Source organism: Balearica regulorum, chromosome 4 (genome assembly GCF_011004875.1).
Source record: "Balearica regulorum gibbericeps isolate bBalReg1 chromosome 4, bBalReg1.pri, whole genome shotgun sequence".
Classification (NCBI taxonomy): domain Eukaryota; kingdom Metazoa; phylum Chordata; class Aves; order Gruiformes; family Gruidae; genus Balearica; species Balearica regulorum.
In genome coordinates, this window is record NC_046187.1 from 54,325,768 (window position 1) to 54,344,470 (window position 18,703).

The 18,703-nt window shown below is 39.6% G+C and overlaps 1 protein-coding gene across 2 annotated transcripts in view; it reads left to right on the forward strand.

Moving 5' to 3' along the window:
• Positions 1 to 18,703, forward strand: part of GABRG1 (gamma-aminobutyric acid type A receptor subunit gamma1) — a 64,010-nt gene that overhangs the window by 13,761 nt on the left and 31,546 nt on the right. For both annotated transcript variants that reach the window (XR_012835365.1, XM_075752225.1), the window contains exons 2-3: positions 5,766 to 5,914; positions 14,786 to 14,853. Coding sequence is in view for 1 of the 2 variants with exons in the window: in XM_075752225.1 (XP_075608340.1) it covers positions 5,766 to 5,914; positions 14,786 to 14,853 (217 nt within the window). In the remaining variant the exon portion in view is untranslated. The remainder of the gene's footprint in view (positions 1 to 5,765; positions 5,915 to 14,785; positions 14,854 to 18,703) is intronic.

Below are 18,703 nucleotides of genomic sequence, written 5' to 3' on the forward strand. Positions count from 1 at the left end.
CTCAGCTAGTTCTTGAGCTGAACTGCCTCCCGGCCCGCCCCCCAGTTATATATGGAACATGACGTCATATGGTATGGAATATCCCTTTGGCCAGTTTGGGTCAGCTGTCCTGGCTGTGTCCCCTCCCAGCTTCTTGGGTGCCCCCCACCTTCTCATTGCCAGAGCAGTATGAGAGGCTGAAAAGTCCTTGACTGCTTGGCAACAACCAAACACGTCAGTGTGTTATCAACATTATTCTCATCCTAAATCCAAAACACAGCACTCTACCAGCTGCTACAAAGAAAATTAACTCTATATCAGCCCAAACCAGGACATTTTCTTATTTATAAAATCCTTAAAATTAGCATTAACACCTGGAGTAATAGATGTAAAATAGCGTTGTGCCATGGAACAGAAATGTTCTAATGTTTGATATCATATTTTTTGTTCTAAATTGTCATCTCTCCAGACATTCTGAAAAAGACCTATTGAGTGAACTTTTTTGGAAAAAAATATATTTTACAGTAAATGGAGAGAGGATCAAGTATTATGTTCTATGTATAGTGAAATAACCTTTAGATGATCTTGGAAAGGAAAAGAATTCATCTTTAATTAAGTTTGTCTTTCTTCCTGGGGTTGTGAGAGAGAGGGGAAGGTGCTACTGTTAAACTGAGGGTGGAGTTAACTGACATTACCTGAATTTAACATTTTATTTTCTGGTTTGGAATGAAGTTTTCTGTCTTCTGTCTTTTTTTCTACCCCATTCCAAACCCTGGAGAAAAAAGCTGGACTTTACGATATGAGACACACAAAAAGTCAGGTAAAAGGTCAACACTTTTGAACCATCTTGTTTTCCAAAGTGAATGTTTCTTTAAAGAACATGGTCTAGCAACCTTAGTTAAATTCTGGTAACACCATCTCAACTGATCCTGCTGACTGCGTAAATCTGAAGGGATTTCTACCTTTGAAACAGAGTAGTTCAAATCTATTTAGTATGACAAAGATCAGTTATTCAGATTCCTAGAAATTAATATGTACACAGCGTCTGTCCTGTTGCCTTTGTGTGTCTAGGTGCTCTTTTGGGGGAGCTTTATGCAACTCCCCCCAAAACATCAGGACTGAGAATTCGAGTTGGCAGGTGTTATGTGCTCTGCTTCACTGGAGGGCATGCAGAAGACATGCTGTATATTCTGGTCACTGCCTTTTTCCACCCAGCATCTTTCCTTTCTTATCTCAGTCCTGCGCCTGCGCATCAGTGGCTATGGCTGAGGAATCAAAGTGTAGAACTGGGTGCTGTCAGCACTGCAGAGACGTTACAGTCTTTATTGCATGCTCAGTGGTCTTGGGCACATTTTAAAGAAGAGTTTAAAAGATTGTATTCTGGTAGCAAGATGGGTTAATCACAGTCAGTCATCTATGAAAAAGCCAGTATGATAGGAATAGAGTAAGAATAGCTCCTTTCACTGTGTAGAACAGTGATAGTCCAGTTCCTCCACATTTAGTTATATTAATTTCTGATTTGCTGGTTTAGCTAATAGATTAGTGAGCCTCAAACTCTTGTTAACTGTCGTGGTTTAGGCCCAGCCGGCAGCTGAGCGCCACGCGGCCGCTCACTCACTCCTTCCCCAGCATGATGGGGAGGAGAAGTTAACAAAAGGCTCGGGTCGAGATAAGGACAGGGAGAGCTAATTATCATCACGAGCAAAACAAACTGAACTTAGAAAAAGGGATTCATCTAATTTATTACTAAACAGAATAGAGCAATGAAAAAAAAAACCAAGTAACATCAAGCCTTAAAACACCTCTCCACCCCTCCCCCCTTCCCGGGCTCAACTTCACTCCCTGCTTCAAACCTCCTCCCCCCTCAGTGGCGGGGGGGGGGGGGGGGGGATGGGGGGAGGGGGATGGGGGTTGCGGTCAGTGCAGCGCACGTTGTTTCTGCCGCTTCGTTGTCCTCGGGGGGAGGACTCCTCTCATCCTTCCCCTGCTCCAAAATGGAGTCTCTCCTACGGGCTACAGTCCTTCCCGAACTGCTCCGGCGTGGTCTCTTCCATGGGGTGCAGACCTTTAGGAGAAAACTGTTGCCGCGTGGGTCTCCCACGGGGTCACAAGTCCTGCCACCAAAACCTGCCCTGGCGTGGGCTCCCCTCTCCACGGGTCTACCGGTCCGGCCAGGGACTTGCTTCAGCCCGGGCTTCCCACAGGCCACAGCCTCCCTCGGGTACCTCCACCTGCTCCAGCGTAGGGTCCTCCACGGGCTGCAGGTGGAATCTCTACACCCCCTCATCCTTCCTCCACGGGCTGCAGGGGAACAGCCTGCTTCACCATGGTCTTCACCACGGGCTGCAGGGGGATCTCTGCTCCGGTGTCTGGAGCACCTCCTCCTCCCCCCTCCTCCTGCGCTAACCTTGATGTTACATCTCCGCACTTCCCCCTCCAGCTGTAAAAAAACTTCCCCCCTTCTTAAATATGTTATCACAGACGCGCTGATTGGCTTGGCCTTGGCCAGCGGCGGGCCCATCTTGGAGCCAGCTGGCATTGGCTCTGTCAGACACTGTGGAAGCTTCTAGAAGCTCCTCACAGGAGCCACCCCTATAGCCCATGCCCCCACCCGCTATCAAAACCTTGCCACACAAACCCAACACATTAACCTAGGGTTCTGATATGGAAGTCTAGTGTAATTCTTTTCTAGCAGTTGGCGCTTTTTTCAGTGTACAATATTTTCTAGATAAAATGAGATAGTTCCATGTAAATATTAGGAAATGTGCATATTAAGCCAAAACTCTTGTCAGATACTAAGTAAAGAGATGTTGCCTCTAAGAAAAGTGCCTCTTTAAATGGATTTACTTAGTGGTGGCTGGAAAAGCTGTCAGATGTTGGGATGGAATTTTTCCTTCTTCCCCTGGAATTGCATTATTAATAGATTTATGTAAGCTATCAGTGTCCTCATCTGTATACCTATTTGTAGTTCAGAGTTTTAAAATTGGAGAAGGACCAGAGGTCCTCCCATCAAGCAAGACAAAAAGTGAAAATCTGAAATGTATTTATATTTGTGTTTTTTTCTTGTTATTTTCAAGTTTATTTAAATATAGTAAACAGTGGAAAAGAGAGAAGTGGACAGCAGAGGAAGTTGCGCAGTTTCCATTCTTGGAGGTCTGCAAGACTCAACCTGATCAAGCCCTGAGCAACCTGCTGTGACCTCAGAGCTGGCCCGGCTTTGAGCAGGAGGCTGGACTAGGGACCTCCCATGATCCCTTCCCACCTGAGTTGTCCTGTGAATCTATAAATAAAATTAGGAACTCTTCAAAATGTCAAGATATTCGAGTGACTGCGAATGGAGGTTTCGTGTTTGTAACTCCTCTTGGGTTTAGGTGGGAATGGCGTGACCTCTTGTGCTTTTCATTTTGGCTAAATCTATGCTGTTCTTAATAGTGATGCAGAAAGAACATTAAAGTAGGACAAAATTGTGTCATCATCACTTCAAAGTCTCTGCAGATAATTGGGCTGATCATGAGAGTCAGGTGTCCTGAGTCTGTACAGAGCTCTGGTAGTTTCACTGTATTTTCTGCTGTTTGTGGGATGGAGGACAGGAAGAAAAGGTCAGTTTTGTACTGGGTATGTCTCTTTCCTTAGAGAGCTGCTTATAAATTAAGTTTTACTCCTCATCATTTTAATGCCCCTGGGGAAAGGCTGGGATTGCCTCTGCACTCTTAGCAACCGTAAGCTAATTTATATAGTAATTAGATGATTTATATAGTAATTAGAATAAAGTGCAAGCAGACCAAATATATATATTAAAAAATATATTAAAAAAAGCTGCGTGGTAACGAAACATGAAAGATATGGCAATAGGTAGCTTTGAGGGAAAAAGAGTGTACGTTTACAAAACTTAGCTTTCTATTTCTTTTAGTGCTTCCATTAGTGGGATCCTGCTAATGGGAAATGTTAAATATTTAATATCTGACATTTCTACAATGTCTATGTAGTGCAGTAAAGATTAAGTATTTTGTGGTGCATTTCAATTTAAAAGAATGAAAGCACTTTTCAGACTGTTACAGGGGAAGCTGTCAGTGAACCTTGTATTTAGATTGCATATTACTTTCAGCTATAATAGACTCTTGTGACTTGTTTGCAGCAAGCTAGGTATGAAAGTCCCGATATCCAAGCAGTGCTTTTTGTTCATCCTCTGGGAATCTGCTGAGCCGTAACAAGCTCCCTCTTGTAGTTCCCAAATTAAGCAGACATGCCAAAACCACCTAGCAGTTTCCACAGCCATGACAGTCTTGATTTTCAGTGAGACTTGCTAGTGTTACCTTAGAGGTGATGCAAGGTCTTACAAATACAGACTGTTTTGGTGCATTCCCATGAAGAAGTGCAATAAAAGCCTGGCGTGCCTACTCCATCTCTGTCCTTTCCTGACTTTTTCTGTCCTTTCCCCCTGAAGGTGTAGTGTTGTCTCCATATGGAACATGCTGATGGTCTTCATTCCTGTAGGAAATTTACTGAAAAATTCCACCCTTAGTTTTGAGGCCAGCGTATGTCTGTGTAATTTAGAAGCCCTTAAATCCCTTTCTAATAATATAGCAGTAACATTTTTAGTTTTGATGTACAACAGAAATTGGTACAAGGACAGTAATTTAATTAGTTTCTTTTACTGGAATATCTGTGCTTGTGTTAACAGCGGAACTGATTTATATGGATTGCATACGTTCTGTAATAGTTGCTAGCCAGTGTCCATTTGTGAAGATGCGTTGTGTGACTGTCAGAGTTACTGCTATCAGTCTGATGCACTTTGCTTGACTTGAAGCCCATAGCAGTTCCCTGAAATAAGCTGGATGAGTAATACAGATTGCAAACTTTAGCACTGGAGGAATACTTAAGTCCACACTCATTTGATTCAAATGGAAAGAAAACTACTTCCAGGCATTCTTTGACCTTTTGGTGACATCTGAGTGAATCTGCAGATGCAACCAAGATATTGTGATTTTTTTCTAATGACTTAGTGATTAACTATATATTGCTGCTTATCTAATTAAAAGATAGGCAATAAATGAATGTGTACTTGTTTTCCTTGTACATTTGTTTCATCTTGATAAAATAAGTAGCTAACAAATGGTCTGAACTGAAGGGAATGGTACAGCATTTTAACTATCCCACATATACGTGCAGATACATAATTGACACATGACTGCAGCTTCTGTGAATGTTTAGTCATAGCACATGGATGTAGTGTTTGTTTGCTTGCTTAAAATCTGAATGGAGTTGAATAACTATACAAGTCTTTTTTTTATTTTTTTATGTCATACCTAGAACGGAGGCTACTAGGAGGGAGATTCTGTTAATGTTCTTGACATCAAGATGTACCTATTACCATGATTAAGCATCTCTTAGAAATATTTGTACCATGATCTGAAAATGAAATACATGTAGGGAAAAGCTTGGGAATTACTGTTTGTGTTTTAAACCAGGAAAAGGCTGACAGTCAGAGGATGCCTACTGCTGCTTTTATGGGTTTGACGCATGGCTTGAGTTTTTCTGTATGGATGATGTGTTAATGTGTCTCTTGACATGTTTATTAGCTTACACTCTCTGCTGCCATAAAACAAAATGTTGGTGTTTTAAATAAGGGCCTGCATCTTTCTTTTGGCACTAGAATGTCTTTTGATTTTTGTAAACTACCCTAAATAGTGTTCAATATTTTATCAGTTTCTTCTTCACCTCTTGTGTATTTAGTTTCACTATTTTTTTTTTTTCCTAACCTTGTGTTTTTAATTCACTTACCATAGAGCTGATAAAGCAGATGATGAGGATGATGAAGATCTAACGGTGAATAAAACATGGGTCCTTGCACCAAAGATTCATGGTGGGGATGTAACTCACATACTGGACTCCCTACTTCAAGGATATGACAATAAGCTTCGGCCAGATATTGGGGGTAAGCCCATAAAATAATTCAGTAAATAGAAGATGTGAACCGGAGATGGCATGCATTTTGTCAAAAATGGCAAAAATCCATTTAATGCAATTTTTAAAACTTAATACAGCAAGCTAAATATAACAGCAATAAAATGTAATGGTTTTCAGGAACTGGTAAAAATAATGTTCTATGCAAGAGTAGATTTTTTAATGTTTATTTACAATGTCTTTTTCTTATGTAAAGTATTGCTTTTTTGTGACAGTGGGCAATCTATAATCAGTCATTAAAAGGCGATTATAGTTTGCTTTGTTTAACTAAGATCTTCTGACAGAAAGAATTGTAGATATAAACCAGCCATGGTTATTTAAAAATTTGATCTTGAGTCTGTAGGAGTTTATTAAAGAATTATTCCTGCATATTTTTACTCTTACTGTAGAAAATGCATTGTAATTGTGTATTTTGAGCAAATTTAACTCAACCCACTTCTCTTCTTCCCTTAGCACAGTTTTTGAAAAATTGCATAAGAATCTAAAAATATGACTTTGGACTATATCTTTTCTAGAGGAATATAGGAAGGAAGACTGCATTACTATAGATCAAACTTTGCAGCTAGTAGGAAGGCAGTTTTGTCTTTCAATAGTCAAAGCATCAATTTGCATATAACTATTAAGTGTAAATATTTGGAAGAATCTTGTGTAGAAAACCTGGAATACATGAAACCTTGCCAGCTTTTGTCTACCGCATGCATGCTGGATCAAACTAAGAAAAATAATTTATTTTCTCTGAGTTTGTTTCGTGAACTGTGAAGGGAGAGGTGGAGGACATAATTATTTGTTAAATACTTGGCATTCTCTATCAAAGGAATGCCATGTAAGTCTGTAAGCTGCTTAAGTGATAAACAATACAACAATCGAGACTTGTTTCACTTATGTAGGAGAACAGAGAGATGCAATCTCAAACTAAGAATTTTCTTTTGAAAGCTTCTGACAATTTTTTTTCCTCCTTAAATTTCTTAGTTCTGTTTTATTGTTGACTGTTACCCTGAAGATGTTGAATGGCAATTTTTCTCTCACTGTCATAGTATAATCACACGTGAATCTCATGAAGTTTGTTGTAAGTCTTTGCCTTCACTTTCATTTAATTGAATTACTGCAAACCTTTAGACAACAAGAAAGATCTTCTAGCATATTTTTCCTTAAATTCTCAATGTGTGGCAGATGTATAGCGTTACTTCTTTTTTCCCCAACTGCTTGATGCAACAGACAGCAAAAGGATTATGAGGGAATAAACTGTCTTCACTAGGATTCCTTCTGATGATTAGCTGGTAGGTGAGGATGAAAGAAAAGAGAATTCTGTTTCTCTTCTCTACCCATAAAACTTAGAAATAAATGGAGAGAAAATAGAGAAAAAGGAGTTTATTCTGACATGTCAAATGGATTTAGATGGACACAGAAGAATTTTGGTGTAATCCTTACCTTCACTTTTCTGGGTATGTACTGAGTCTTGATAGGGCAAGAGATTTTTGGATTCCGAGTATCAGTTCCTGAAATAAGACACTTGGTTCTGGCTTCTCTCACATATATGCTCCCTTTCTTTTTCTTCTTCACCCTCTTGATGCAATACTTCTGTACCAATCTGACCTTTGCTATCTGGAATCTGCCTCCATCCAGTTTATTAAAACATGAGGTTCATGAATAATCAGCCAGAGTGATGAGAACAGGAGACATTTGGGAGTATTCACTTTGTTGCCAGGAGAACAAATGTTACGACTTTGTTCTTCTGGATGGAAAGGAAGTTGCAGACTTTTGCCACAAGGTAGAAATTTTGAACAATGTAAGATGAAATTTCCAACTTCAGGTAAAGGCATTGCATTCTGTCCAGCTGCTTGGAAACTACAGCAGATATTTAACAGATAGTAAACCAAAATCAGGCTATAGTGCATTCATCTTAGTTTGCTTCAATTATGTGGATAAAATCTGGTGTCGGATTCCACATCTTCAGAGTATGTGTCAGTACGTGTCAGTACTTATACAAGCTTATTGAACTGGAATTCCTGTTATCTTTCAAAGCAGTAATATCCCACAGAACATTTTTACTATTGAATTACAAAGCTTAGTTACAATAACAACGCTTTTTGTTTTGAACCTGGAGTTTTTGGGTTTGAATACCAGAGCAGAATTTTGTTTTCTTCCTGATGTTGACACAGAATTTCAGCATCTCAGAGTGAGATAAGGGGTTTCATTGTTAAACATGCAGTTAGTTGAGGGAGATGATAAAGGAGAGCCAAATGAAAATTGAAATGTCAGAGGCAATACTGAAATTTAATAGGAGAAAACCACACTCTGTCATTTTCTTTTTGTCTCATTCAAATATCCACGAGTTGTAGTGATTTCTTAACTCCTACCCTTTGCTATGTTTGTTAATCTTACTAGTCTTTAGCTCAATTTATGTAATATACTTTGAGGTCTTTGGAGCATAAAGGAACTAGTATTAAAGTACCTTCTGCTCAGTATGAAGTAATAGTATTACCAGATGAAATCTCTTATCTGTAGTATAAATCCCTTTAATTACAGATACAACCTTGGAGTGTTGATATATTAATAAAGTAGTATTATTCTCACTGTAACATTACCTTTTGGCTGCCTGATTTTATGACCACACTGTTTTAGTTTCAGTCATGCATCAAACTATCTGTTATTTTTCAGCTTTCGTTTTTAAAGGAAAGAATTCTGGCTGCACGCTGTTCCATCTCTCACACCTTATGGACACTGATATATTCATATTAGCCTGTCAATATACAGCACATTTTTTCCAGCTATGTCTCATGTCCAATTTTCTGTATTATATGGGTGAAACCCATCTGATCAATCTGAAATTTTAATTAAAAAAAGGGAATAATCATCACATATCTACAACTATAATAGAGTGTTTTCAATCAGCAGTTTGAGGAGAGTCATCACTGATAGAATTTGTAAGACTGGTGAGGATGATTGCTCATGGACATAGAGAAATTTGATACCTAGAGAAATTTGGATAGGTAATTACAGCCCTATAAGCAGGGCATGGGTAAGTAATTGCATCTCAGTGCGCTAACGTGAAAAAGCCATGTACTCATAAAGGAAGCCTGAACAAAAAGTGGACTTTCAAAAGAATAATAGAAGCACTAATTCTGAAAAGATAAGGATATTAGGGGATATTCTGTTGAACAGGTGCTCTTAGTGTAGCATTGATGAAAGGATGATAGAGGCAGGAAAGTAGTAAGATGGAATAAGCAGGAAGATATCAAGTAAAGGTAGAGAGGTATGTATTCTGAGATGAATACTACTTTGCAAGAATTGCAGGAAACTGAAATACAAGAGCAAGATGTAGAAGAGCGTATGCAGTGAATGTTAAAGGTGCTGGATGTGTGCACTGCATAGAAAATGATGGAAATAATAAAAGTGGTGGGGTAGGAATATTTGCTAAAGATGGGTTTCTTTTAAATAAAAAGGTAAAAGAAGTGTGGAGAACAGGACTATGCTTTCATCAAAATCACTTTGAAAAAATTCTTCAGAGATGGAGCTGGAAGCCTGCTGTAGGTACTTGAGGCCAAGTTTTCAATATAGATAGCCATATAAGTAATACTTTTAGATAACTGGTTGTGAGAATCGTATTATTCCATTAAAAACTATTACAAATTGAAGGCCTCTGTTATTTCTGAATGTAGTAGTCACCTAATTTTTTTGCTGAATAACTGCTTATCACTAAGAAGAGATGCTTCTTTAGGCAATTAATGAGGAGTTACAGAAAACTTGTTTAAAGAAAATAACCCTGGATGAAATTATCAAAAGTGGTCTTAGTTTAAATTAAAATGGCATGATAAGTAATAATTAAAAAAAGGTGATATACCTTAGACCTTCATTCCAAAATGGGGAATTGTGGTAAACTACAGGAACTGGTTAGTGAATTTAGATGGACTAACACGCTACTGGGTAATGTTGATGATTGGAGTAATGAAAATGGAGCCATATTAAGCAATAAAAAGTGCAATGTTCTGCACTTTTACAATAATGATAATAATTTCTGTCAGGAGATGGGGGGGGTCTATAAATGGAGAATAACTGATAAGGAGTGATATTTCAAATATCAAAAGCTGAAAATTGGCCATAAATAAATACAGGCTAAAAAAGAGGCACTTTTGATAGCAAGAGCAATTACTAAAATAATTTGTCAATGACTGAGGTAGATTTTTATCACTGTGATTTTTCTAATCACAGGTAAACATTTTTGAAAATACAGATTTTGAACTGAAACTGGAGTTCAGAATATGCCAGTGTATTGGGTTTGCATGGCAAGGTTTTGGTAGCGGGGGGGCTACAGGGGTGGCTTCTGTGAGAAGCTGCTAGAAGCTTCCTCTATGTCCGACAGAGCCAATGCCAGCCGGCTCCAAGACGGACCCGCTGCTGGCCAAGGCCAAGCCCATCAGCGACTGTGGTAGTGCCTCTGGGATAACAGAGTTAAGAAGGGGAAAAAAAAATACCAGGAGCAATTGCAGCCAAAGAGAGGAGTGAGAAGGCATGAGAGGAACAACTTTGCAGACACCAAGGTCAGTGAAGAAGGAGGAGGAGCAGTCTATTCCGGAAAGTCTGCACCCTGTGGAAGGGACCCACACTGGAGAAGTTCATGAAGAACTGCAGCCCCTGGAGCACTCATGTTGGAGAAGCTGGTGGAAGACTGACTCCCATGGGAGGAACCCACAGTGGAGCAGGGGCAGAGTGTGAGGAGTCCTCCCCCTGAGGAGGAAGGAACGGCAGAGACAACGTGTGATGAACTGACTACAACCCCCATTCCCTGTTCCCATGCACCACTGGGGGGAGGGGGGAGAGAAATCAGGATTGAAGTTGAGCCCGGGAAGAAAGAAGGGGTAGAGGGAAAGTGTTTTAAGATTTGGTTTTTTTTTTTTTCTCATTACCCTACTCTGATTTGATTTGCAATAAATTAAATTAATTTCTCCAAGTCAAGTCTGTTTTGCCCGTGACGGTAATTGATGAGTGGTCTCTCCCTGTCCTTATCTCGACCCATGAGCCTTTCATTATATCTTCTTTTCCCTGTCCAGCTGAGGAGGGGAGTGACAGAGTGGCTCTGGGGGGCACCCGGTGTCCAGCCAGGGCCAACGCACCACGGCCTGGGGGTTATGCAGCATCATCCCATACTAGTAGGGGATGCTAAGAGAGACTTCTTTCCAGCTCTTGTTGCTTGTCGGGAAGTTCATTCTTGCTCTTGAAGTCCAGGCACAAGAGTCACTTATTTACTCTATTTATTTCTTGGGACAAGCCTGTCCTGAGCTATGTGCTAGTGTTAGATGATGCTCAATACCAGTCAAACCTTTTAAGCCAGAAGAGGAGAAGTTTAGTCTAGTGAAGAAAAGGTGTCAAAGCAGGAAATCAGAAAGTGTGAGTAGATCTCTCTAGATTGGGCTTAGCCACCACGTTCCCTGCGTGCTTCAGCTACGTTCGGAGTTGATGAATTACCTCTTGGGGGCAACTGCCTTTTGGTTCTCTTCTCTCTCTCTGTTGAGTATGCAATCTGCTGTCCTCCCACCTTCTTTACTCTAGCCTGGCTAATACTGTCTTTCAGGGTAAATACTTAGTGTGCAAGCCCTTTCTCCACTTCCTGAGAAGCTTCTGTAAGTTTACCGTGTTGTTTTGCACTTCACGTGGGATGTATTAAATAGCCTTCTTCCTACTTGTAGTGTGTTCAAGGCTGATACCAAATTTTTAAAGTCAAATAAGAAGTATTCACAGTAGAAAAATCTTCTCAAACCATCTTTCACTGTTAGCTCTTTGTGGACAGTAAATGAACAATAGTAATTATATGGATGTCAAATTAGTATCAAGAATGTCTTTTCCTCCGTTTGTCATTTTCATGGAATCATATCACTTCTAGTTCAAGAACACGAGAAGAATTAATTCTTTCTTCTAATTCACTGAAGTACTGTGCTCTGTACCATACAGAAGAACTAAGGTAACAAAACAGCGTCTTCCCGTCTTTTTGAATTGGATCTCTTTCTCTGGATCATTTGGGTCAATTAAAATAATTTCAACAAAGGCAGATTTTCAGACTCTTCACTGGCTCTTAATAGCTCTGATAATCTTACTCAGAGCAGTATGGAAAAGCAAATTGTGCTCCATGCCACGTTACAGGAGAGCCCTTGTGACAGATCAAGTACTACTCGCTGCAAGCTGAAATTTCATAAATTTAACACAGCCCCCATTAAAAACTGGCTCGCTGACAGATCTCAAAATTTACTTGTTAATAAGGAAATATCAATGGTTGGGCTCTCTATAGTGGGATCTCATAGGCAAGTTTTGATCAAGAATAATCATATTTTGAATGATTTCAGCAATGAATTTTTGTAGTAAAGTTGGCAGATGACACAAGCCTGTTGGAAAGGGAGAGGCTGTATCTGCAGAGTAAGCTCCTACAGTAAAATTGGAGATACAAAAATTGAGAGGGGAAAAAAAAAAGGAAGGGGAGGGAGAGAAAACCTGTGAGTCGTATTTCAAGGTGAGAGATTCTGCATACTAAAGTAGTGATTTAGGGGAAAATTTAGATAATTTGTGTAGCATAACATCTTAGCTCTGCATCCCCTGAGCATTGTCCTGAGATAAGCCCCCTTTTGAAAAGGAACACAAGTAGAAATCTGGAAATGTTCGACCAGCACTGATAACACTATTAGAAAAAGCTCCAGTTCTGGTGTCCACATTTCAAGATGGATCTGGAAACAATGGAGCAAGTTTAGAAATTAAAGCCGAACAGATTATCTGTAGGTTGCATTTGCAGTATGCAGTATGAACTGTTCAGCATACTGAAGGCAAGTTTCAGAGATGACTTTGATCACTGAGTGTAGGTGCTTGCATCTGAAGAAGAGGTTTGATATATGGCTAGGCTGTGCTGAAAGTTGGCGTCAAAGACTCGAACCTCTGAACAAAACAAGATTTCCTAACACTAAGGAGAATTAAACATTTCTTACTAATAGGGGGGAAAAAATAGTGGATTCAGCATTGCTCGAGCAATGAGGCAAGATGCACTTTGATCCACCTCCTTGTGTTCTAGTCTAGCAGTGAGGCTGCTGCTATATAGATAAATAAGGGTGCAAAATTAAAGGAAGAGGATATCTGTATGCGAGATCTGGTGTACGTGAAATATATTATACATGTGTGTATATACACATGCCTTATATACCTTTTTTACTCTGGTTTTTCAGTCCATGGATATGAGTTCTTGTGTTGTCCCCTTCCTTTATGAACCCTGCAGATACTGAAAACATTTGCAGCTCAGGAAATACTTACATTTTTTTTTCCCCCAGGAAATAAATTGGTTTCCAGAGTCTGTTTAAACTTTCTGTGAAGCATGCTGGGGACGGGATGGTGATCGAGTGACTCTGTGCTCTGTGACCGTACAGAAAATCCTTTGTGCAAGCCTCACTGGTGTGTCTTGCTGTCAGGCTCAGGGTCACACCAGTAATCGGATTTGGAATCAGGGATAATTTCCTCACAAGTGAGATTGGCAGGGAAAAGGCATCTTAGGGTATTTAGGAAATGTATCTTGCCTGTCATTGTAGCTGGCAAGGTTGTTAATGAAACCCTGTTTCTTTCTGTGTGTCTGTTTGAGTGTTAGATTTCTGAGATTTGAAAAATCCTCTTACTTAAGATTTTAGGTTTGTTATAGAGCACTTGGGTCATCTCTGATGGTTTGCAGTATAAAGAAATCAAATCTGATTACCTAGGGTCCCTCCGCTATGAAATCAAAGTGCCTTTTTGTTTGTACCTTCCTCCTTTTCCATCTGCAGAGGGACAGAGATGTTTCATTTTAATGTGCCACATCATGAAAGAAAGACCAGCAGAGCTTTATTATTAACCCTCTTCATTCCTCTTGTGTCCACATTTTGGCTCTCCGGTACAAACTAGAAGAAAATGCTTGGTAAATTGATGAAGTTAAAGTGCATCCTGACCTCTTCCATTTGTACCTTTTTCCCTTATAAACCAGTTAGGAGGAAAAAACTTTATTATCAGTGTCACCTGTACCTCAGATGTGACTTTCATGGGAAGTCACTTAGACTTTGTGCCCTTCTGTAAGTGCATAAAGTAAACGAGCATATTCTGTAAGAGAATATATTTTAAAACCAGTTAATTTTTTGGCTGCCCAGTGAGAGTGGTTTCCCTGTGTTTTTGAAGAAAAATAAGTTTGGAAATGTTTAACTTTTAAATAGCTTTCACATGAGGAGCTTTCAATTTAGTGTTCCAAGCAGTGTATCAAGCTGTGTATCAAGCTGATAGATAACATGACATTAGTAATCCTTACGTGTGCTATAGTTGCATGAATTGAAGAAATCTGTGGTGAACAGTTGTTGTAGGTTTTTTTACACGTTTTCAGTAGGAATTGACAGAAAGCATTGCATATTGATTCCTTACAGTTGATAAACACATCTGCTCCCAAACCTCAAGGTTTGTTGTACGAGTGATTTTTTTTCCAAACTTTTTTTTTCTGTTTATGATTAAATTTTTATATTGGAAGACAGTTGGGGTTTTTTTGTTTGTTTGTTTTTTTTCCCCCTCTCCCTTTACCTTTTGTACCTTTTATATCTATGTTATATCTGTTCACAAAGCACAGGTGGGGATTCCATTACAAAGTAAAAAATTCATGTTGATAATTCTAACAATTCGTATGGAACAAGGGAGCCAAGTCATACATGATCCTTCACAGAATGAACAAACCAGAGATTTAATTTTTCTGAACCTAATAAAAAGAATATCAGATCTGTTGTTGTTTTAGTAAATAAGTTAAATTACACTAACAATGTACGGAGTTAATTAAATATGTAGTTATTATGGTTACTCTTTTGTTTAGTGAGAACCACGGTAATTGAAACAGATGTCTATGTTAACAGCATTGGCCCAGTTGACCCAATCAATATGGTAAGTTCTGATTATTTACAGAAAATACTATCTGAATGATGCTGTGGATTAATATTATGAAACAACTCTAATCTCATTCAAATAAGTTTATTTCTTACTGTGTATTCTTATGCTGTTGGATATGATTGTAATTATTGTAGAAACATGTTTAGACTCGATTTGAAATTGTTGTAATTTAAAAAATATATTTCTTCCTAAAAAACACGAGGGCACACACAGAACATTGTATCAGGTCCTGATTTTGGTATGTGTTGAACATTTTCCCTCTGTTTGTTTATATCGGGTTTATCTCTGGCCCAGTGTAATTTCCTGGAGTTATTCTTCAGAGATTAACAAAAATAACAATTGACCCAGCATTTGTAAATAAAACTATTTTCAGTGCGGTGCTTCATTATTATTTTTCAAATTCATAGGATGAAAAATTTGAATTTAACTCTTTTGTCCTTCTTTTTCCATGTCTGTCATGGTCATATGGGTCCTCTTCAACGTGTGTGTGTACACATAGCTGGTTTCTTCAGAAGTTAAGCAATGCATCTCATCTAGTTTCTGGTAGTCCTGTTGAGATCTGACCTATCTTATTTGGTGTCAATACTGAAGTAACAGCACTTATGAGGATGTTGAATTTGTGGCCTTTTCTTAAATCGCTTAGATTTTCTGTCATGGTGTGCATTGTATGAAATGGTGGTGTCGGAGGCTTGAGACAGGCCTTGTTGCATGACTTCTCCTGGGGACTGCTGCCCAGGACTAAGACTGGGAATGGTCCTCGGGTGAGTTTGAGCTCAGCCCCCTTCTGCCTTTTTCCTTTCCTCCTCCCTGCAGAACCGCTGACAGTGTTGAATTTGCATGGCAGGGAAGCGTTTTGTTCCGTCTGAGGCTGGAGTATGCCAGTGCAAGGAACTTCTGAGCATATGGTGAAAGCACAGTAATTCTAGATGATTATTAAGGACCTTGTGGTTTACAAGTTTGTCATCATGCTTGGGTGGGGAATATTGACTTTCAGTGATGGGAAGTCAAGCAGGAAAAAACAGTGATACTTTGATACTATGGATAAAGATGCCAAAAGTAGATGATGCAGATCTGTGGCAAAGGATATTAATTCCAGCATAATGGTTTAACAAACTTAGGGTTGTCATTACCTGGGGCTGTGGCAGGGAAGTCCATGTCTCAGGCCAGGGCTGTACATAAAGAAATGCATGAGAGAGCAGAAGAGTGATGGGGTGGGGCAAACTCAGTTTCCATGCCCGGTGTAAGTGTTGTCTTTGGTTTTGTCTGTTTTCCTACTACAGTCTTTCTCTTTTGCTTGTCTCCATCCTATCTTCTTCTGAAGGAACTTATTGTGGGAGCAAAATGTGTGGACAGGCAGCTACCTGTAAGGAGAATATACAAAAATGCTAGAGGCTTCCTTTTCCAATAACCGATGTACATCCTTCAGCCTGTGGCCAGCAGGTCTTGCATACGCTGGAACTGAAAACGAGAAAAATGCTTACAGCTTCAGTTTTCCAGTTTTAAAGAACCAGCATGTGACTGGCTTTGCAGGGTAGCCCTGCCCCACCTCCCATGCCCTCTTGTCTCCGCAGCCCCTAGGCACTCTCCGTGCTGCCGTGTGCCGTGGCCTCTCCCGTGCCCACTGCTGCCTTCTGCTTGCTCAGCCCAGAGCCTGGGAGCAGTGTTACCGTGCACCGCGCTTGCAGTAATGACAGCATCAGCCATGGGACTATTTCATGTCACTCGTTTAGAGATCTCCCCACTTCTGCTAGAGCTGGATGGTGATGCTCTTGCCATGGCGCTAATAAAAGCCAGTCATACTGGCTTTTAGTCCAAGGTAAGGATAGCGCCATATTGAAAAGGCATATACTTCAATAGAGAGCAGGATCCTAGTGGTTATAACGTATAGCAACTGAATGTTTATGCCTCAAACCTTCTGATTTCTGTTAAAAATAATAATAAAAAAAAGGTAACAATGAAGCATACCACCAAAGGGTAATAAGGTAAATGTCACTAAGACACAGAACTTTAAAAACTATTCTATGTTTTTTAAGCAGGGGCAGAAAACTACTCAGCAATTTAAATTATAGTCTGAGGGCACTGTGGCCTTCATAAAAGAGCAATTGCTTTCACTGGGATTAGACTCAAGGATCATATGAACATCTAACATCACTACAAAAATCAAATGTTTGTGAAAATAAATAAAACCATATATATGCAAATAATTTGATTAAGAGTTCCAAAAAAGAAGTTTTTAATCTTGGAAACAACATTCTCAGCAAAAAAATTACAGATTTGACCCTGTAAGTTCTCCTTATGTGAGCTGTTCATTTCATTAGTAAGGCACTTTCCCTGGAGTCAATATTGTTTGAGATTGTTAACCAATAATCCAAAAATTGCTTCCGTTTCAAGGGCTGTCCTTAGCCCTTCATTTGATCACTTAATGTGAAAACACATATCTGTGATTCCCTATTGGATTACTTATTTGCCGGATATGTTAATTCACTCTGGCAAATGATGTCCTTTAGCTGTTTAGTTTGGATACAATATGGCATGATGTAGAGAGCATTTTTTCTAACAATGATGCTAAAGCAGCATATGAAGGGAGTATGTTTGTCTGAAAGCTTCAGAGGACACATATGAGAGGAAACGGATTGATTTGTATAATTCAGTCTATTTTCCTCTTGCTGTCTGATAGACTTTCACTTTCGTAAAAAGGATGCTTTAAGTGTATGTATGACATTCATTAGTATTTGGTTTTGAAGGCTGTTGTGTTTTGGCTTTCACTATTTAACAGAGATCTGCACAAAATTCTAGATGGTATAGACACCTGTCACATTTTAACCTGGCTGGCAGCTAAAACAACCACACAGTCATTTGCTCACTTCCCCCCCTCACCCTTTCCTTGGTGGGGTGAGGGAGAGAATTAAAAATGAAAAAAAAAACCAACCCAAACCCCCAAAAACCTCATGTGTTGACATAAAGACAGTTTAATAGGACAGAAAAGGAAGATGGTAACAATAACAACCATGATAAAGAAGATAAAAAACACGTGATGAACAACACAATTTCTCACCACTCGAAGCTGATACTCAGCTAGTTCCTGAGCTGCCCTGCTGCCTGGCCACCCCGCCAGTTATATGAGCATGACGTCATATGGTATGGAATATCCCTTTGGCCAGTTTGGGTCAACTGTCCTGGCTGTGTCCCCTCCCAGCTTCTTGGGTGCCCCCCATCTTCTCATTGCCAGAGCAGTATGAGAAGCTGAAAAGTCCTTGACTGCTTGGCAACAACCAAACACACCAAACACATTATTCTCATTCTAAATCCAAAACACAGCACTATACCAGCTGCTAGGAAGAAAAAAATTAACTCTATCCCAGCTGAAACCAGGACAACACCCCATGGTTAAGAGATCTTTTTCTATAGCATGTGATCTCTTTAGGCATCCACAACCTGAGTAAACATTTTTAGCAGGCATCTGGATCAGTGGAGTTTTTAGGCTTCTAAAACTCATTAAGCCTAAAGATTTTTGATTCTGTCTTTTAGAGCTAACCTGGGCTATGCATCATGCAACAATCATGTAAAATGCAGCTAAGTGCATTTTTATGGCCAAAGTCTTGATCCTCAATAGCTCTGCAGTGGTCTAGGGATTTCTTAGCAGAATTTAGACATGCGGTGAATATTTAGAGCCTGGGTTTCCTCTATGTGGAAGCTCATTCAGTTGAGTACTTAATGTAGATGTACTAGGCTCTTACCACCTTTCTCCTTCCTTTCAAACTAGGGCCAAGATGAAAAAAAGCCACTCTGGTGGTACAGGTGGCAGAGTCTGATATATGGTCCCTGTGTAGAAATGCATGTTGAT